This window comes from Juglans regia, chromosome 1 (assembly GCF_001411555.2).
Source record: "Juglans regia cultivar Chandler chromosome 1, Walnut 2.0, whole genome shotgun sequence".
Lineage (NCBI taxonomy): Eukaryota > Viridiplantae > Streptophyta > Magnoliopsida > Fagales > Juglandaceae > Juglans > Juglans regia.
Window position 1 is genome coordinate 37,495,842 of NC_049901.1, and position 21,158 is coordinate 37,516,999.

At 34.6% G+C, this 21,158-nt stretch overlaps 3 protein-coding genes across 5 annotated transcripts in view; all 3 read right to left on the reverse strand.

Moving 5' to 3' along the window:
* Positions 1 to 21,158, reverse strand: part of LOC109009972 (deoxyhypusine synthase) — an 871,604-nt gene that overhangs the window by 367,234 nt on the left and 483,212 nt on the right. The window lies entirely within an intron of this gene.
* LOC109010220 (ATP-dependent 6-phosphofructokinase 3-like) lies at positions 2,774 to 8,610 on the reverse strand. Of its 3 annotated transcripts, XM_035695283.1 has the most exons (14): positions 8,133 to 8,610; positions 7,462 to 7,508; positions 7,314 to 7,353; positions 6,905 to 6,967; positions 6,681 to 6,818; positions 5,844 to 6,002; positions 5,683 to 5,736; positions 5,222 to 5,290; positions 4,970 to 5,099; positions 4,262 to 4,527; positions 4,113 to 4,161; positions 3,868 to 4,022; positions 3,566 to 3,772; positions 2,774 to 2,977 (listed from the first exon to the last, which is right to left on the reverse strand). In XM_035695283.1, the coding sequence occupies exons 1-13, from the start codon at positions 8,232 to 8,234 to the stop codon at positions 3,566 to 3,568; spliced, it is 1,479 nt and encodes a 492-aa protein (XP_035551176.1). In that variant the 5' UTR covers positions 8,235 to 8,610; the 3' UTR covers positions 2,774 to 2,977. The 3 variants fall into 3 exon arrangements, with proteins under 3 accessions (XP_035551176.1, XP_035551178.1, XP_018846530.1); XM_018990985.2 differs by lacking the exon at positions 2,774 to 2,977 and having other exon boundaries at positions 3,126 to 3,772; positions 8,133 to 8,609; XM_035695285.1 differs by lacking the exons at positions 2,774 to 2,977; positions 7,462 to 7,508; positions 8,133 to 8,610 and adding an exon at positions 7,068 to 7,237 and having other exon boundaries at positions 3,125 to 3,772; positions 7,314 to 7,337.
* LOC109010213 (nudix hydrolase 8-like) lies at positions 10,698 to 13,456 on the reverse strand. The gene is made up of 9 exons (XM_018990973.2): positions 13,277 to 13,456; positions 12,912 to 13,183; positions 12,463 to 12,528; positions 12,187 to 12,324; positions 11,803 to 11,877; positions 11,543 to 11,593; positions 11,409 to 11,443; positions 11,194 to 11,302; positions 10,698 to 10,945 (listed from the first exon to the last, which is right to left on the reverse strand). The coding sequence occupies exons 1-9, from the start codon at positions 13,389 to 13,391 to the stop codon at positions 10,748 to 10,750; spliced, it is 1,059 nt and encodes a 352-aa protein (XP_018846518.1). The 5' UTR covers positions 13,392 to 13,456; the 3' UTR covers positions 10,698 to 10,747.

Below are 21,158 nucleotides of genomic sequence, written 5' to 3' on the forward strand. Positions count from 1 at the left end.
GTGCAATATTTGGTATCTTGAGGATTTTTGGAATGAGATCAAAATTTGTCTTGATAGACTGAATTATAGTGTGAATCATGTCTTTCATGAAGGAAATGCAGTGGTTGATTTTCTTGCTAAATAAGGAGCTGGGGGCTTAAACATGGATTGGCTTGATAGAGATCAATTACCCAGTTGGTTTTCCTTACTTGAGGTTGTCGTCGTGAGGTACTCTCTCTATTTTGCTATTGTATATTTGGTTATGTCTCTATATGCTTGTGCTAATTCTTGCCTGCAGGTTGTTTTTTAGTTTTTTTTCTCTTGGTTTAATTTCTTTATACAAGGGAGGTTCTTTGTATTATGGTTTAGTGGCTAGGCTTTTTTTTTTTTTTCCTACGCTTGGGTTATGGTTTTATTGAATATATGTAACTCCCAGGTGTCTGTTTGTAACCAAGGTTTTCCTCCACTACAAGTGAGGGTTTATCAATAAAATTGGGATACCGTCCTCTTCGTTAAAAATAAAAAATAAAATAAAATACAACACTTGTTCAAATCCTCCCCCATTGAGCAAATAGCCTCCACTACGGCAACTGAGTCCCCCTCTAGAATCAAATGAGATATACCCACGTGAGAAACTAATTGCAAGCCCCTTAGAGCAGCAAGGGCTTCTATATCTTCCACCTCATGAGTACCCAACTCTCTTCTAGACATTGCCATGACCATACAACCTTTATCATCCCGCAAAACAGCGCTCGCCCTAGAAGAGTGTGTGGAATTAAATACAATCTCATCTACATTCAGCTTGTAAGTCCCACATGGCGGAGGATACCAACGCAGTGCAGATAATTGCTTGTGAACTTGTACATACTTACGGACTAATTGGTAATTCTCAACATAATCAAAACAATTTCTAACCACAACACTCACATCAAGTTTAGTTTGTTGGAATATCTTCAGATTACGAAATTTCCACAACCTCCAGGCAATTAGCAAGAAACGGGAAAAATGAGAGGGTTACGGAGTTTCATAATTGTTTTTACAACAGTATCAAAATCAGAATATTCATATATCAGCCGCAAATCTCGTCCAAAGTACATTTTAAGAAAATAAGGGCATTTACATAAAATGTAGAAAACATCTTCATCAGCACCATGGCAAAAATCACATACACTTGAGCCAAGAATGTGCCTATGAGATAAAAGTTTCTTTGTAGGCAAACTGTCATTACAAACCCTCCATATAAACCCTCCATGAAGTCTTCCAAAAAGAAGATGAAGAAAATTCTTGATTACTAGAACCGGTCTCCCGAGCATACTTAAAATTAAGAGCAACAGAGTTTTGTATTGAAATAGGGACATGGAATGCTATTTTTGAAGGGGATGCCATGAAGAGGAATGAAGATGATTGTTCATGTTATGGTAAGATTATAGAAGATATAAATGCTACATTTCATGGCAGGGGGATGTGGAGAATTCAACATGTTAAAAGAGATGGTAATCAAGTTAGCTTTATCTTGTTAACGAGAGTGTGCGGATTGAAGAGGGTCCGAGGTTATTATGAAATGTATTAATTTTGAAAAATAGTGTAATGCTTAAGGTATGAATGAGAATGTCTCTGATTTCTTCAAAAAAAAAAAAAAAAAAAAGAAGGGATGTATCCAGTGGATTTTTAACAAGATGTAAGCCAAACTCATTCCTTGTCACCAAACTAGCAATCCGACCGAAAAGTGGATGGGGAGCGACAAAAGATCTTCCAAAGTTTGAATGAAAAAGGATTAGAGGACTAAAAAGAAGGGAAGAAGAAGGGAGGGAATGGAGAGAGAGCAGGGCCTCTTTTTTCTTGAAGTGAAAAACAATCGTTGATACTTATGAAAAGGTTACGTATTTATCATTACTCTTAAGGAATATGAGATGATTAGCAATCCCGTCAATTCTCCACTCGAATTTTGAATAGAGATAAACAAGAGTATATAGATTTTATAACATTTAATGCAACATTAATGCTTCGTTTGGTTATATAAATCATCTCATCTCATCCCATCATTACAATTTTTTCAAATTCATACACAAAATACAATAAACAATTCAATTTTTTTTTAAATCTCAAAACAAAAATAATATTAAAAAATTCTATTCTAACACTATTTTATTCAACTTTCATCTCATCTGTATAACCAAACGAGGCCTAAAGCTTTCCGGCCATATGGGCCCTAAATAAATACTTTAACATTATATATTTTTTTTTTACCTTAAAAATGAACTATCTAACTAATTTAAAGATTTTTTTTGTTTTTTGGCTGAATGTTGAGAAGTCTCACACGGCATTGAAACAAACTCATCCTGAGTCTTATAAGGAGTTACTTCACTCCTCCTATTAGGCCTTTTATGTGGAGAAATATGTATTTATACATGGTATCAGAGCCAGGTTAACTTATAACCGATGATGAGCTCCTGCGACCTACTCACGATGATGGTACCGGAAATACCGGCCCACACGTGAGGGGGCGTGTTGAGAAGTCTCACACGACATTGAAACAAACTCATCCTGAGCCTTATAAGGAGTTACCTCACTCCTCCTATTAGGCCTTTTATGGGGAGAAATATGTGTTTATACATTGAATAAAAAGTTGAAATGATCCGAATCCAATGTTAGATTGCTCTACCCAAATATAGCCGCAGCAAAAAATTTTTTTTTTCACATGTCAAGGGGACTAGAATAAAATAACAGTAGCATGTTCAGAATTTACATCTGGTATTTATAGGAAAGACAGTGTAAGAGACAATGAACTAAAAATTTAATTATTTTTTATTTTTGTGGCCGAGTACCAAGAACACTATACACTCTACTGGCACATATATAACAAAATAGATGAAAATAGGAACCTCTATACAATCAAGTTTGATTGGATATGACTAGTCCTGGACCTTAGACCTGCTTCAGAGAGCCTCTTTGCAAAACATAAATTGGCCTGCTTTTTAAGATTTCCTTTGAGCTGTTCCTGTTAGACAAGTATGATTTATTAGATTGAGCTTTCTTTAGTATCACTGAAAGGACTGCACCAAACATATACCAAGCTTTTGTTTTGTTTTATCTTTTCATAGAAACCTCTGGATTGATGTTGCCCAGATAATATTAATGATCTATAGTGCACTCCAGAATCCCAAAATAAAAATAAAATGCTTTCAGGATCACTTTCAGAATGACACACAAACGTCAGAAAATCACTAGTTTTACAAAAATTAAGGAAAAAAAGCAAAAGAAAAAGGTTGCAAGGATGGGATTTTAATTGAAATGTCAACATCTTCAGCAGACAGACAAAACTCCATTGTGCTAATGCTTTCCAAGGTGGGAAAAGGTTGTGACTGTGATGCCATAAATCATCTGGCATATGCGATTGCTTAAGATCCATACTATTTATCAGCAAACAAAACTTATACCCAAGTGGGATAACTTTTTCCAAATGCTTCTCATGGCATTGGAAAACCATGAATTTAAGCTTCTATATCACTTACAGAAGAACAAGACTGGGTAGGAATTAGACTACAGCAATGACAGTATCCTCAAAGAAAGGATTATGAGTACTGACTCAAGAAGCATGGCAGACATCTTTGTTCACCATATAGTTGTCATTGGAATATTGCTCATCATCCAACATCTGGGTGGGTGGTTCGTCCTCTCTTTTGTCTTCAATGACATCTTTAGCACTCAAGAAGCTTGGCTGATTCGTTGAAGACAGAAGCCTAGCCCACATTCTATCGGTAATCACAACATTGTTCTGTCTCTCAATAATCCTCTGCAGAGCAACCACCCAACAAATAACCCAGTGTTAGAAGAAATAAAACAAGAAAAAAAATCGTCTGATACATTTTAAGCAAGGGGCAGACTCACATAGAATGGTATGTAAGCATGTCTTCCATTGACTGGGCCAACTGTAAAGCCCGTATAACCTGCCATTGCTCCATGAACCGCACTATGAGCAAGAAGCGTGCAGTATACATTGTCAGAGGCATTGCTTGGAACAGCTCGAATCATATAAGTAGGATCTGCCAAACAAGCAACCGTAAATTACATTTAACCTATGCAAGTATAAGCAAAGCCAGCCAGGCCACCATTCATTAGAACGTATTACTAACCTATATATTTGAGGTTCATGACCATCTTATTTTGTTTGGAAAAATGATCCTGCAGAAACAGTAATTACTAAGCACAGTGCCAACATAAGCTTAGAACAAAAATTATTCATGACATTTAAGGCAAGACAATTTCACTTTGGCTCCCACACCTTAATTTCCTGTGATATCCACAGCCCAACATCCTGGAGAAGCTTGTTTCCAGAAGCATCCTGCTTACCCATAGACTGAATGCTCTCAGAAAGCAGGTCCTGTCCCGCGCCTTCAGCTATCACAAGAACCATGTGCCCATTTTCTCTGAGTCGTTTCTCTATGTATTCAAAAAGACCGCCTGGACCTTCAAGATAAAATGGTGACTCAGGAATCAAGCAACAGTCCACATCTCGGCTTGCAAGAGTCGCATACATTGCAATAAACCCTGCAACATAGCAATGTAAAATTAGGAGAGTCACGTGACAATGGAAAACCACTATGTAATTCGACCAATAAAGAGAACTACACACATAAAGTCCACCAAGGAAAGATAAACAATTGGTGAATCAAGTAAGAGAAAAACTAAGAATTGACCAAAGGGAAGAGAGAATAAGAGGCCAAGAGACATCTTTTTTTGTGCAAATAAAGTGTTAGAAATCCTGCAATTTTCCATCTAAAACAAGGGGTATAAAAAATTAAACAAATGTATATCCACAAATGCAATGAACTTTAGCAATTTAAATATGAATAATAGACAAATAGTAACCAAATTGATTACTCAACCCAAAAAATGTGGCCTGATCTATTGCTTAATAGAATGGTGGACATGAAGACTACTCTACTTTGGCAGACAAGTAGATGAAAACATATACAAACAAGAAACTTACCACTGTAGCGACCCATTAGCTTTACAACACCAATACCGTTCTCAACACTTTCAGCTTCTACATGTGCTGCATTAATAGCACGCTGAGCCTCCTCAACAGCAGTGTCAAAGCCGAAGGACCTGTCAATAACCTGTATAAGCAAGCAATAGTGTGTAGTCAAACCAACAATTCTGAAAGCTAATAGGATTAAAATAACCAAGGATCATATTTGACATAGTGATATTCCATCAGGAGGGCACCAAAGAAATATACCGGGATGTCATTATCAATGGTTTTGGGGATTCCAGCCACTGCAACTTTGAGACCACGCCTTCTAATTTCCTGTTTAAGGACACAATTTGCATGAGGTAATGGTAATTGGTTACCCATATTTCAACAGATAAAATGCACCTTGGCCAACTGTTCTCATTCTTTTTGGGTTTTTTGTTTCTTTCTTTGTTTTGACCCGAGGGGGGGGGGGGGTTCTAAAGGAAAGATATCAAACAATGGTATGGTTAAGAAATTTAGGAGACGTTTGGATTCGAAAATGATTTGAGATGAGTTGAGATGGATTGTGAATAGTAGTGAGATGAGTTGTGAATAGTAGTGAGATTTGTGAGTTAAAGTTGCTGAATAGTAATGAATAGTAGTGAGATGAGTTGAGATGAGCTGAGATGAGCTTCAAATCCAAACGTCTCCTAACATATTAGCTATCCTAAAAAGGTAAAAATTACCTCAAATATGACAGACGCCCCTCTTTGAGTTCCATCTCCTCCAATTATGTAAACCTGAGATCCAGAGAACTATGAATCTAGTGCCCAAACACTGATGATCACCATAAATCTATACAACAAAACTTAACCCGAACAAATTGTACAACAAAAGTGATGCATACCTGGTTTATCCCTCGATTTTGAATGCTATCAACTATTTTATTGGTATCATGGCCACCTCGTGATGTTCCAAGGGTGGTTCCACCACGTTTATGGATATCATTCACAACCTTAGGAGTCAAAGTAATTGTATTTCGAGCATAGAAGCCCCTGTATCCTCCCTAAAAATCACAGAAGCTTCCCTAATTATTAAAGCCGCCAAATTATGTGGTATGAAAGATATTGATATGTAATTTGAATGCTTCAAAACTTACATGCTCAATGCCAGAGGCAAAATGAAAAGAAGGGAAAAAGTAAAAGAACTAGCAACTGACAAAATTAATTCTTAAATTCACACAAAAGGCATAAAGTCAAGTGGGCAAGAACTAGGCCACCACATTTTCTTTTCTTTCAATGTTTCTATCTTGTTTAGGAAAAGCAGCAGATTACACAGCTGGAAATGCTACAGCATAGCACTGCAGCTGGTCATGAACGCTGCTGGTCATGAATGCCCCCTGGTTCCTGTCCAGCTTCTAGATATCACATGCTTATGAGGGTTCCATGATTGATCATATTATGATACAGTGTAAACAGCCATCACATGCATTAGGAGAAAACAATATATACTTCGTCTTAGTAGTCACCATTTGCTAGCCTAAATGCAGTTTTGGAAATGAAAAAAGGAAAGCCCTACACATTCTTAGTGAAATGAAAAAAGGAGGACATATGGGTCTAGCAGGAAAAAAAAACATAATACAGCTCAATTTTTAATCATGGAAAGCATCCCCAAAATTTGAGCCGAATCCGAAATCCTTGAATATAGGAGAAACACTGAAGAAGAGATTGTAATAATTACTTACATCAATCCCCAGAACTTTCTTCACGCCGTACATATGGTACAGGCCACATACTATTTCTCTGATCACTGTGTTGAGCCCAGGACAGAGACCCCCGCATGTCACAATACAAGCGTGAACATCATCTGGCTCGAAGTACACCTGGAAAACAGATAACAGCATGCGTAAATGGTAAGCATTTGATTTTCCCTTTATTTGATCCATTCATAAAGCACATCAAAACAAACCTTTTGACGGGGTCCAGCACGTCGAAAATGTGTGCCTCTTGGACTATCTTTGTGAACTACAATCTACAAAAGCAAATGAGAGAAACAAAAATTGCATGAAGATTAAAATGTAGACTTTTTATAGTTAATTAAAAAGAATGTGGCAATTGAAGATGTATCCTACAACAATTGCCTTCCCATTCATTTGTATCAGGGGAATCCACGCCTGGTCTTGGAGATGCATGCATCTACTTAATGAGAATGTCCATCCAGGCATGTCCTATTCAGCTCATTTTTATTCTTAACTCAGACACTATGAAGTCAAGGCATAATAAATCGAATTATGCCTCCTCCCTGTTAATCAGAAGTTTATACAAGTGACAATTATTTTTCTCGGAAATATGGAGATAAGTTTGCATAGAACACTAACCTTCTGAGCAACAGAGTCATCGGCATTGACAAAATACTGCCTGAAAATTTCAAAAGAAAAGTCTTAATGAATCATTAATTCTAACCAATATTACAAAATGCCGAATTTCATTGATAAAGAATAAAAAATAAAATAAGCGCATACTCACTTCACAACTGAGTATGAAGGATTGTCTTGCAATGGATTTGAACAGGTCTGCCAAGAAAAAAAATAAAAAAACCGGAAATGCTCATAAGAAAACAAATGCATCGAAATCACCAATTGACCAGACTATAGCTTCAACGTGATCACCCTAAAACATAAATAATTTATTTTGGAAAGTAAGCTTGACGCTATAATGGTACAGCGGAACATTTGATATTACCAATAGAGCCCAAAAACAAAAAAACAAAACACTTTGAAACAGAACAATTTATAGAAGCAAATTCAAAATAAAACGCTTGTCGGATTCAAAACTAACAGAGGCGTCAGCCTTATGTACAAGAAAGTTGGAAAAGTTTGACTTCCAATAATTTAATAAAAGCATTAATGAACGTCGTCAGAAACGAAAACTTGATATTAATAAGCAGTTGTAAATTAAACGATTCTGGCATGTTTGTGGTAATACGGAAACAGGTAATTGTACAACATGGCTTATCTAGTGCTAGACTCTTGGAACTCCAAAGCTACTTGTTTACTTTCTTTTCCGCTTTCTCAGCAGCCAAACGGAGGCTCAAATGATAATATAAGAGATTAATAAATCAACTGAGTGAATGTGATAAATTAATCTCAACCAAAAATAGAAAAAGAGACAGAGATAGGCAGGGAACGACAACGTACAGGAAGATCATGAATATAATCAGTCAAATGGGGCACGTCCTCGAGGACATAACCAGCCGCACCGGTCACGGTATTGGGCTTATAACTGTCGGAGGTTCCCATCAGGGCCCACGAAAAACGATTTTATCGAAGCTGGACCGGAACGGAGACTCAATCAGCGGCTACCGGAACTTGACGTGGAAGAAGAAGAAGAAGAAGTCGAGGAAGAAGAATAACCGCGAGGTGGAAGGCTCAGTGGAGAAGGAATTGAAGAAGCTCGGAAATAGTCGATACAATCGCAACGGTTTCAATTTCTGAGCGATCAACGAAGAAGAGATGACCAATATATAAGGAAAAACACCCGAATTGACCAAAAGGTGACAGTCCAAAGATTCGTGGACGTCAAAGGTAGAAACCACAAACAACTGCCGAATGTACGTTCTGGTTTTCAGAGGTTGTTTTTAAGTAGAAGGTAGGAGGGGGTGGCTGTACTTTTCTTCTGTGACTTTTTGTTAAAAAGCAAATAGAAAAAAAAAAAAAAAACCCGAAAAAATAATAAAAGTCGAAGCTCACAGGCTTTTCGATTACAGGGGACTTGGAGAAGAAAGAAGACTTTTTGGAAATAGCGTGGGTGACAAGATCACAATTTTCGTAGAAAATAGAGTTTTGTTACACAACCTTCACCACACTCTACACTCTATATTTTTTAAAATTTTTAAAATTTTTAATATTTTTTTAAAATTTTTTTTTGAGTTTATTCTTTTTAAATTATTTTAAATTTTTTATTCATTATTTATATAATAAATATTTAATAAAAGAAAAAAATAATAAAAATTAAAAATAATATAAAGTGTGGAAGTTGTATGAATAATAAGAAGTTGAGTATATTTTTTTTAAAAAATAATATGAAAACTGCGGAGGCGGTTGTTTCTTCGCATCCAGTCTTCTATTATTTTTTGTTTTGTGCCAGATATTTGTTTGGGTACTAATATCTTTACGCTTTTTTTTTTTATTATTTTTTTATTATTCAATAATTTTATTTTTTTTCTTTGAATTTGAATTAAAAATTTCAAAAATAACCTCCTTACATAATTTTAAAAAAAATAAATTTAATTAACCAACATAATAATATAATTTAATTAGAAATAATATTGAAGTTTGTATCCAAGCATATTCAAATTAAAATGCAAATCTAAATATTGACATTAACTAATTAATAATTAATAGTTATTTATAAATAAAAAGGAGAGATCGATAAATAAAATAAGTTCTACCGTTGATTACCGGCGATAGATTTGAAATGGAGAAACCTGGAATATTCTGTTATAAGAGTTTTACTGTACAACCAAATTAGAGAGCCAGAGGGATAACGTGAAGCATGTAAATAGCAAAGAAGAAAATAGTTGTAAAAGACGCGAGTTTCGTGGAAGCTAGGAGGATTGGACCATGATGTGGGAGACAAAGTGGACTTTACTGCCGTCTTGATTCTAGATTACCTTTTGAATTTAATTTAATCTAATTTTAAATTAAATTTAACATTTAAATATTTAAATTTTAAATTAATAAATTCATTATAACTTAAAATCTTTTTACATATGAAATTTATAATATTTTTTAACTTAAAACAATTTTATATGTGGACTCACAATCTTTTTTAATTTCTCATAAAAAGTACTAAATTCATCTTAACATTTAAATATATTTTAAACTCAATTTAAATGAGCTTCACATAACTCACTCCACTATTTAACTCACTATTATTTTTAAATAACTCAACTCAGTTTAGCTCAGTTTAACATTCAAACGTAATTCAGATTGGTTTAGATTTAGAGATGAGATAAGATGATTTTTAAAAAAATATGAAAGTTTGAAAAAAATATTATTAGAATATTATTTATTAATATTATTATTATTTTTAGATTTGAAAAAGTTAAATTTAAATTTAAAAAAGTTGAAATGTTTATTATATTTTATCTAAAAATTTAAAAAAATTATAATGATGAGATAAAATGAGATAAAATATTTTTTAAATCTAAACGAGGTTTGAATGTTAAATAAATAATATTTATATAATCTGTTGACAATTAATAAATAATAATAATAATAATAAGATATCTCTCCCTTTTATAGGTCGATTTTTTTTTTTTTAAAAAAATTCGGTTCCAATGAGATTCCTACTTGGATACGTGTCCCACGAAACAAAATACTAAATATTTAATTAATTTAAATACAAAACTTTTTTTAATCGTTTTTTTTTTTTTTGGTCACTGATATTCTCAACGAAAATAAGGAACATGTTTGTTTGGTTTTGTTTGACATGTAATATGCGTAAACGTCATGTCACATCATTTTCCCTTTTCCTTTTCCTTTTAGCCCCTAGCTAGTCTTAAAGCAAAGCACGTTTTGTAGGCATTGCATTAATTTCTTGTGTCGAAGTTTCTCAACGTTGGAGTCAAATGAATTGTTGTTGAGTTTTCTTGTCTTCAACAAAGGAGGATCAAACCATTACGTGAAAACATCTAGAACCTCTTTGATCAACACGGTTCAAGGAATCATTGTCTTTCTAAAACCACTGCCGATAAAAAGGCTGTGTTTGAACATAGTATTAATATATATATATATACATAATTATAATATTAATAATGTTTGGAAGCATCGTTATTGTTAAGGTAGTAAAGGTAAGACAATTTGCCGTCCAATTTAGAGGCCAGTTGATGTGCCGTGAAACCTCTGTACCTATCTTCATATGCTGCAATGCCTATGTCTATCACTTTCTTTGTCATGTGGTCCTCCTCGTAAAATGGCTGTCCTATTACTTCATCGATTGGCATCCACTGATGAAACACAAAGCACCCAACATCACCATTCAATTCAAACAACTCTGCATTATAAATAAGAATATAAAAAGGGAAATACTTGTCCCATCGATAGTATGGCAATCAATATGCCACATCAGCCAATCAAAGACTTACGTGTGGCATATTAATGCTATATGGTTGGCTTCCTTTAATTTTCTAACAAGAGATTATTAACAAAAAGTACCTAATTGTAAATCCACACTTAATTTGAAGTTTAATATTACCTTGGCAGCTTGTATTTCCTTCTCATCGATTGTGATTTCATGGGACAGAGGCTTAAGCATGCAAACGAAGAGCAAATCCGACTTCTCAAAAGCCACAAGGTGGGCATGTCTTTCAGGTTCAATCCAAAGTAAAATTTATATTAGACAGACATGAAGAGCAACAAGCAGCAGCCATTTCCAGGAAAATTTATAGTGCCAGATCATGAAAACTTTACCTGAAAGCAACCATTTCCAGGAAAATTGTGTCAACCTGTGTATAGAAAGGATGTCGACCCATATCAGCAATAAACCATATGTATATCTGTAACATCGATAACGATAATATTCAGAAATTTGAATGTATAATTACCCCAGTTTCTTCTTTCACTTCCCTCATAACTCCATCGAATATGTCTTCAGACTGTGCAGACAAACCAAAATAGCATTCATTATTATTTCAACTACAGATTTAACTCCAAACAAGCATGGAGGATAGACATTCAAGTTTTTTTATAGCATTCGACATGGCTTCCAACAGAACTGTTTTTAGAGCAGTCATAAGAGTGGTATCATGTACAGAATCCAACAGAAATATTTTGGAAAATGGAAGACACCATTGCTTAATTTCACCTTGTTGATATAACCTGTAGGCAACTTCCAGACGCCCGAGCAACTGCAAGGACATTTTTCTTTCACCACAAGAACCTGTATGCATTTAAATCATATTAGAAGTACTAAGATTGAAATTTTTTTAGAGAAATGATAATTACAGTCGTGAATGCGCAAGTGCCGCGCAATCACTTTGAAAAAATGAATATATACTGGACCTACATGAAAAAAATTTAATTTTTTAATAGTAAACTCTATTCTTTTTCAAAGCGATTATACGGTGTTTGTGCACTCTATGACCGCATGTAGTATTACTCAAAGTTTTATGATATATATTTGTAATAAAGCCTTATAATTCTGATAAGAATAATGAGATACTAGGAAATCACCAATAATTATGAGTACCTGTTTTTTGTCATTAATCACAAATCCTGCAACGCCTATTTGATGTGAAGGGCTAGCAGGAAGCGTGCAGGGTTCATTTGGAATCCAATATACTAACATAACATATCCTGATTCAGCATGGTGGTAATCGAATCCCTCCTGAAAAGTTCAAACCAAGAAATTTGAATCATTTCCTGCACTGTACTTACAAATCAATTTCCCTCCCCACCTTAAAAAATTATCAGAGAAAATTAACATGGGAAAGAAAGTAGTCATAATGGGGTATTGGAACATTACCTGAATTGCAATTGGAACAAGATCAGCTTGCCCTTGTAGTATTTTGAGCCATACCCCCCTTTTCCCCTGCATTGCACAGTATGCATGTGAAAAGCAACTTCAGCTGCAATGAGTTCTCATCTAAGATGCTAAAGTTGTGAATTAAGCAGGTAGACACAAGATTAATTTACTTCTTCTCATCCGCTTAAACTTTTGGGATAAATAGTGATTTAATATAATATTAGAATAGATATTTAGAGTTCGGACTCTGACTCCACACTTCACCCCATTATAAATTAAATATTTTACGTGTTGGGCCTACTTATTAATAGAGAGTTCAGTTTTTAGGATAAGTGATAATTCCAAGGATGCAAATAATGTCAAATTAAGTAACATGCTAATCTTCCAAGAACGGTAAATCTATACTTTTTCAGTTCTACTAGTGGTCTTTAGGTTAACAAATATCCCACCTTCAACTTCCAGTTGGACAAAGAGGCTCGAAGGGCGAATGCGAAGGCATTTACGCTCAGAGGTAAGCTCTCTGGATTAATAACAACCCCATCATATTCATCGTCCCAAGCATCAATTAACTCCACTACCGTGCTTGTTGCTGATGATATATTGGGAGATAAAACATGAAAACCCCCTGTTTTGTGCACATAGCTGCCCCCATGAAAGGACAAGGGAGAAGACTTGAGTTGAGAACTTGAGCTATTTATAAGCATGGACTTCTTCAAGAAACCTGGTACAAAAATGAAGAAAATGTTGACACTATTTCGTTCTTAATTTCTATCTTAGAAACTCATTTTTCACTACTCAGACAAGTTATAATCACCCTTTAATGGCCATTGGAAGCTCCAATCTTTTGCCTTGGTGCTTCTTGGCCCCTTTATGAGGTGCTGAAAGTTAAAGTATGACTGTCGACTGGCATCCATTGCTGCTGCCATCATCACCTCCCTTGCAATGTATTGTGACTGCAGTTTCTGCTGCCCTTACGGATTTATAGCTTTTGCAGAGATATGCACTTGTGTCAGCAGGATAACGAAAGTAAAAGGAATATTAGGGGGAATATCATCCGATTGACAAGTAGGAGGAAGGAGATGACAACACAAATTGGTATTGAAAATTAGCAATACTGCATAACTTAGTCCTTTTTACTGCATAGCAACTCACATATGCAAGCCAAAAGTGCAGCCTGTGTTTATTTTTGTTATCATTAATAGAAATAATAATCAATCACTTCGATGGTATAGTAGCCACTACATCTTCCACTAGCTCTACTTGTATATGGTTTAGTGTCCTCTTCTTATGCAAAAAGGACACGGCCAGATGCTGTGCTCTGTCTTGTTGTTGGGCATATGTCTTGCAACAGCATGAGTGTTTTTACATACAAACCCACGTGTAAAGTCATCACTTGTCGTGAGACCCATTACGGATTTTATGAAAAGTCAAAACACCAACACTCTTTTATGCTAGCTGATATAGAAGGTTTCTATGCTACTGGTATATATGTTAAGTATGTTGGATCTTTCAAATAGATTTTTTCTAACAGCATTAGACTGCATGCTATTTAATTAACTTCAAAAGATGCATGCAAGCCATAACGTTCTCTACTCACCTATATTCGGTAGTCAGAAAGGATGAGAATAATTCCCTCCATTAATTTCAGCAATTTATGGACTTGTTGATCTGCATCATACTGTGCAAAATTCATTGGCAACCTTTCTGTTTCTTGAAGAATACTGATCATTTCTCTCGAACACATCATGATTCTGTTATAATTAGAGGCTTACAACTTTTCACTAGTCGCATCATATATGGAACTGTGTTCTTATTCCTTCCTCCGATCCCTCAATGACAAATTGTAGTAATTAATTGCCATTGTAGCAAATTGTTGTTCTCTACCTCTGGCTCTGGCTTAACTTTCTGGGAATCAGAATCAGCTTCATTCGATCAATGCTGAGAAGATCGGATAGAACTTATATTATTCCTGCAGAAGCAGAAAAGGAATAATGCCGGTCAATATCCTAGCAGAACCATTTGAACAAGCTGGTTTCCATGCATGTCTCATTCTATATCAGCAGCAACTGCATGCATTGGCAAAAAGGAACCAAGTAAAAAATATATTTTTCTTTATTCAATTAATGACGAGAAATTTTAGAACTCTTTTTGCGGAAGGTTTTTTTTTTTTTCTTTTTTAATGTAATTTTTATATCAAACAAAAATCATGAAGTAATTAATCTTTGAATTCATATTGATCACAATGTAATTATAGTAATTGAAATTTTTTTATGGTTTTTGAGAATTTTTTAAAAACCTTTATCAAACAAAAATTGAAATTATACCGCCCTTGATTATATTGTAAATTTCAACAATTAAATGAAATTGATCTCTCTCATTTTTACTTCCAAGTTATATTGGCTTGAAAAATTGAAATCAGGTAAGTACTGATTCAATTAATCGAGCTATTTAATAAATTAAATTGGGTGATTCATTATAATTTTGAATTGATTATTTCAATATGATAAAAAGTATTAAAAGTCATATACAATGAAATTCAAGCATTTAATATCATTTATAAAAGAGTATAAAATATAAACATGAACCAAGAAATATGTTTATTAGTTTCAATAAACATGTAATTTATATATTTAACCTCAATTGAAGACATTTTTGCCTTATATACGAAGAAGATAAAGATCACTAAGTTATAGGCATATGGAAAATGAAGTATTTTATGCACAACTACAAATTTAATACAGAATACTCATTCATCTCCTTTTTTTTTTTTTCAACTAAAGAAAATAAAGAACTATAACTTTTATCTTTCAATTTTCTTTCAATTACTATTGAATACAATGATTAAAATTTTGGATATATGTATAGTTCTATCATATTTTTGTACAAAAAATTAAAAAAAAAAAAAACCTCAATTGTTTAATAACTTAAAAATAAATATAGCGTTGAATTGGTCTAAAATCAGCTAAAATCGATTTAAATCGATTAATTGAAGTGGTTATGGGTGTGCTCTGGCGATTACGGGTAGCAGTTACGGGTATAATCCCCAAAGGAAAGAAGTTTATTCTCACTAACTGTTACGGGTGTTCTCCGACGATTACGGGTAGCAGTTTCGGGTGCCAGTTATTTTACTTGGTTTCATGTTCACTCAGTCCACAATTGATCTGATTGTCACTTGAGAGTCTATTTTCTTGCATTTTTGCAAGATTATTGGGTTATTTGTTACTTGTTTTGGATCATATCCCACAATGGATGATGAACTAACTGGCCAATGGACAAGATTTTCGATGTCTGAAGTTGAAACTACTGATGTTTTGGTGTAGAATGATTGTTTGGATTTTTCTAAGAACCATCGTGATCATTGCCTCTTGTTTAAACTTTGTTCACAGAAGTTTTGAACAAAGAGGCTTTCAAAACTTTGATGCGTAAAGTCTGGAATCCTATCCAAGGGGTGAAATTTTTTGACTTGGGGGTTAATCTTTTCTTGGCTCAATTTTCAGATACCACTGATAAGGAAAATGTTATTCGAAATAGTCCATGGTCTTTTGACATGAACTTTGTGCTTCTTCATGATTATGATGGTGATCTTCAGCCTTCTAATATTGAGATGCATCTTGCATCTTTTTGGGTTAGAATTTATGATCTAGCATTGAAGGGCATGTCAGTACAGTAGAAATTGTTAAATGGATTGGTGAATCACTGGGTGTTGTTGAAGACATAGATTTGCCGAAAAACTCTCCTGGAAGGGGTATTTTCTCAAGAATCCGTATTTGTTTGGATGTTAGTAAATTGCTGCCAAGGGTGAAACGTGTTGTCTTAAGTGATGCAAGTGCCACGTGGGTTTGTTTCAAATACGAAAAATTGCCTAATTTTTGTTATTGTTGTGGAAAATTAGGCCATGGATATCATGACTATATCTTATGGGTGGAGAATCAAACTGTTTAAGAGGGGAGGAGTTTCCATATGGCAATTGGCTAAGGGCATCGAGTAGTAGTTCCTCCATTCACAAGAGTACAATGGTTGTTGATAAGACTACAAAATATGCTTCTGAGAGTATCATGGTGGGCACGAATGTTGCTGAAGGAGGGATTAGCAAGGGCTGGCTATGGCCTTTTCAGCTAAGGTTCCTGTGGATGAGTCGTTGGTGGTGGAGAATGCTAATGATGACGTTTTAACAAAGGGGATTTGTAGTGGTTTTGGAAAAAATCTTGTGATGAGTGGCCCGATTGACTTTTCTGCTGGAGGCTCAATTGGGCTTGGGCCAATTACTAGAGGCCAATATGTGGAATTCTCTAAAGGCCAATAGAACTCTATTGAGGGTAAGAAGGCACCCTCGTCGACTAGGGCTCCAAGTGAAAATCTCCCTTCTTTGAGATGGCAACGAAGATGACAAGTACGTAACCCGGATCATGGTGATTCAGGTAAGTTTTCTTATACACCCTCTAAGCGTCTTTTTGAGAATTGTGGTTCTTCAAGTCTGTGTACATCTAGAGAACTGAAAGGGCAAAATTTGTTGATGACGAATTTTTATTTGAAATGGAAGTGGTATCGGCAGAGGCTGTGATTCTGCCCCACTGACAACCATGAGGGTCCTTAGTTGGAACTCCCAAGGGCTTGGAAACCCACGGGGAGTTCGAGTCCTTAGGGACTTAATTCATAGGGAAGCTCCCAATTTAGTTTTTGTTATGGAAACTAAATTATTAGCATATAAATTGGAGCAGTTGAAATATGGGATTGGATTTTATGGTTGTTTGCTGATGGGTCTTTGTTCACATGGTCTAATATGAGGGATGGGAGATGTCATATTCAGGAAAGACTAGAAATTTTTTTTACAAATATAGAATGGCTATCTATATATCCGGGTTCTAAGATAAGAAATGTCACCACTTCATTCTCATATCATAATTGTTTGATTCTCAATACTGTTGGTGCATTTGAATATTCGAAAAAGGTAGTAAAGCCTTTCAATTTGAGGCTATGTGGGTAAGGGTGGCTATGTGGGTAGGCTAGGTGTGAGGAAGTAATATCGTCTTCTTGGTCTTCATTGGAACATTTTGATTCGGTGGAAGGTATGAGAAATGTTGTTTCGGTGTGTAGCTCTCAATTAAAGCAATGGCATGGTAGAGAATTTGGGAATATTCAGTCTCAATTGAGATCTAAACAACAACGACTGAATCAGCTAATAGGGGTGATCCATTATTGGTTTCAAAGTCTGATTTGGACCCACTTAGACATGATATAAATATTATATTAGAAAGAGAGGAGTTGATGTGGAAACAACGGTCAAAGGTTTATGGCTTCATTCGGGCGATCGGAATTCCAAGTTTTTCCATCGGAAAGCTTCCCAAAGGCAGTCAAGGAATTTTATTACTTAGCTTCAAGATAATTTAGGTTGTTGAAAAGATGGTAGGGACATGGCTTCTTTTGTTTTACTACATCTTGTATGTTTACTACAAGATGTTTACTACATCTCACCCTAAAAGATGGATCTTGTTTTAGGATTTGTCACTCCAAAGGTTACAAAGGATATGAATGTTGATCTCATGAAGTCGTATATAGCGGATGAAATAAAGTATGCTTTATTTCAAATGCACCCTTTGAAGGCGTTGGGGCCTGATGGTTTTTGTCAACTGTTTTTTAGAAATATTGGCATATTGTGGGTACTTTGGTTACTAAAACAGTTTTAGATTCATTAAACAATGGGATGATACCTAATGTTCTAAATGAAACTTTTATTATTCTTGTTAAAAAAAAGAGGTTTGAAAAAGTTATGGAGTTTAGACCTATTAGTTTGTGCAATGTGGTCTATAAGATTATGGCTAAGTCATTGTTAATAGGCTAAAATCTATCTTATCTCATGTGGTGACAGATAGTCAAAGTGCTTTTGTACTAGGCTGCCTAATAACTGATAATCTACTTGTAGCTTTTGAAACTGTGCATTGTATTAGGAAGAAGAGAAGAGGGAGAAAGGGTATGACGTCTTTAAAGATGGATATGAGTAAAGTTTACGACAAGGTGGAATGAGGATTTCTTGAAAAACTTATGTTGAAACTGGGTTTTGATAAAAAGTGGGTGAATCTTGTGCTATCATGTATAAACTTAGTCTCTTATAAGGTACTTATAAATGGGGTGCCTACTTCTTTATTTGAGGTTTTTCGGGGATTGAGACAAGGAGACTCATTATCACCTTATTTGTTTGTGTTTTGTGCTAAGGGTTTATCTTCTCTTCTTCAGGCTGCTAAGAAATGAAAATTGATTAAGGGTGTGAAAGTGTGATGTAGAGCCCCTGTTGTTACATATTTATTTTTTGCAGATAACAACCTATTATTTTTTCAAGCTATACAATCACAAAGTGAATATTTAAAATAGTTGCTAGAAGTGTATGGATTGGCTTCAGGTCAGTAAATAAATATGGATAAATCTGAACTTTTGATTAGCCCAAACACAAGATAGGAAGAGGTCGACACTATTATGTCTGTATTTGGGATGCTCATTCTCTTCAACATCATGATAAGTACTTGGGGCTTCCTTCTTTGGTTGGTCAATTTAAATGTAATACTTTTAAGGAGTTAAAAAATAGGGTTTGGCAGAAGTTACAAGGTTGGAAGGAAAAATTACTATCCCAAATTGGTAGGGAAGTGTTAATCAAAGCAGTAGTGCAATCTTTGCCAACTTACACAATGAGTTGTTTTATGCTGCCTAAACCTTTGTGCAGGGAGTTAGAAAGTTTATTTGTAAAATTCTGGTGGGGCCAACAAGGAACTGAAAGGAAGATGCATTGGGTTAGCTGTCCAACTTATGCTCTTCAAAAATGAGAGGGGGTATGGGCTTTAAGAATTTGGAGTTTTTTTAATTTAGCCTTGCTTGCAAAACAATGATGAATGATAATTTAGAATCCCAATTCCTTGTTGACTTGGGTTTATAAAGCGAGGTATTTTCCTTCTATTGATTTTTTACATTTAAAATTAGGTACAAAATATCTTATATTTGGAGAAGCATTTGTGCTAGTAAACAATTGTTGGGGAATGGAGGTATATGGCGGATTGAGAATGGTGAAAAGGCTCGACATTTTTAGGATAAATGGGTTCCACTCTTTTGGTTACCTTATTCATCTTCATTTATCGAGATAATTAAGAAGATTCAACTGTAAAGCTGCTTTTGAATCATAATACTAGTTCTTGGAATCTAAATTTGATACAATCTGTTTTCCTTCCTTTGTGGGTGCTGAAATTTTACAACTCCCTTTACCATCAAGGGAGTGTGAAGATAAATTTGTATGGAAAGGTACAAAGAATGGGCAATACTCAGTTAAATCGGGGTATCATTTAGCTGTGATATTATTTGATTCAAAGGGGGAGTTGAAAGTTCTCATTCTTCGGATCTTTCAACTTTTTGGCATCACTTTTGGCATCTGAATCTTCCGAACAAAGTGAAGAATTTTGGGTGACGTGCTTGCAAGAATAGTCTCCCTTTAAGAGTGAATTTGCTAAAAGATGGTGTTATCTTAAATGAGAATTGTCCACTTTGTCAGTTGGCTGTGGAAGATGAGAGACATGTTTTCTGGGGCTGTCCAGAGGTTACAAAGGTGTTGGTTGTATGCTGCCCTTCAGCTTTGCCATTGTTGCATGTTGGTAACCATTCTATTGACGTGGTGTGGCATATGGTGAAAGTTGATTTAGATTTACTTACTAACTTTATTACCATTTTGTGGGTAGCATGGAATTATAGAAATTTAAAATTATTTCAGAATTCTAATTGTGTGTTAATAGACATTTTGGATAATTGTTTGGCATATGTTGAGGGGCATATTATCATTAAAACACAACAGCTGATTGTGAGTAAAGAAAATGTTCTCTCTTGGGAAACGTCCTGACCATGGTACAGTAAAACTTAATTTTGATGGGGCATTGTTTCATTCTGAATCTTTTGGGGGTGTGGGATTTATTGTAAGGGATGAAAAGGGGGCTGTTATTTGCTATGTGTTGGAGGGAAGTGGGGTTGTATATGTTGATGATATTGAGGTGTTGGTTGCTTTGAGGGAACTTCAGATAATCTTGCATTTAGGGTTTTCTAGCTTGCTATTGAAAGAGACTCTTCGATTGTCATTGAAGCTATTAAGTCTAAAGAACCGAATTTTTCAAAGCAAGGCAATGTGATTTATGAGATATAAAAGCTACTTTCTTATTTTTTGACGCATAATATTCTTCAAGTTGTATTAGATGCTAATTTATAATCGCTGAATGTAAATGTTTGCTACTGCTTCTATTTGTTATGAATACAATATAGTTATTATTAGGGGTGTAAATTCAAACCGGAAAACCGGTCCGGACCGGTTCTTAGAATGTGAAAACCGGCAGGTTCCGGTCCAGTTTCAGTTTTAGGATTTTTTGGACCGAACCGGACCGGTTGATAAAAAAATATATATAAAAAATAATATTTGTATTATTGTATATATGAGTTTTATACAAAATATTATATATATATATATATATATTAATATATATAAGTTTTATATATTATGTATAATTATAAATTTTTATGTGAAATTTTTAAATATAATATATATAATTATATATTCATATATGAAATAATTTCTTATTATAATTTATAAATTATTACATAAAATGTTAATACTAAATCACTAAAAGTTTATAACTAATATTAATAGTCTAATATAGACTAATGACTATAGTTATACT

Excerpts from the sequence above, each read along its gene's own strand:
- LOC109010220 (XM_035695283.1), bottom strand. The coding sequence starts at position 8,234 with ATGGGAACCTCCGACAGTTATAAGCCCAATACCGTGACCGGTGCGGCT. Across the intron at positions 5,737-5,843 it reads AAAATCGAGGGATAAACCAG|GTTTACATAATTGGAGGAGA; the intron begins GTATGCATCACT and ends TCTGGATCTCAG. Across the intron at positions 5,100-5,221 it reads CCATTGATAATGACATCCCG|GTTATTGACAGGTCCTTCGG; the intron begins GTATATTTCTTT and ends TTGCTTATACAG.
- LOC109010213 (XM_018990973.2), bottom strand. The coding sequence starts at position 13,391 with ATGATGGCAGCAGCAATGGATGCCAGTCGACAGTCATACTTTAACTTT. Across the intron at positions 12,325-12,462 it reads TTGTTCCAATTGCAATTCAG|GAGGGATTCGATTACCACCA; the intron begins GTAATGTTCCAA and ends TGAACTTTTCAG. Across the intron at positions 10,946-11,193 it reads AGGAAATACAAGCTGCCAAG|TGGATGCCAATCGATGAAGT; the intron begins GTAATATTAAAC and ends GTGTTTCATCAG.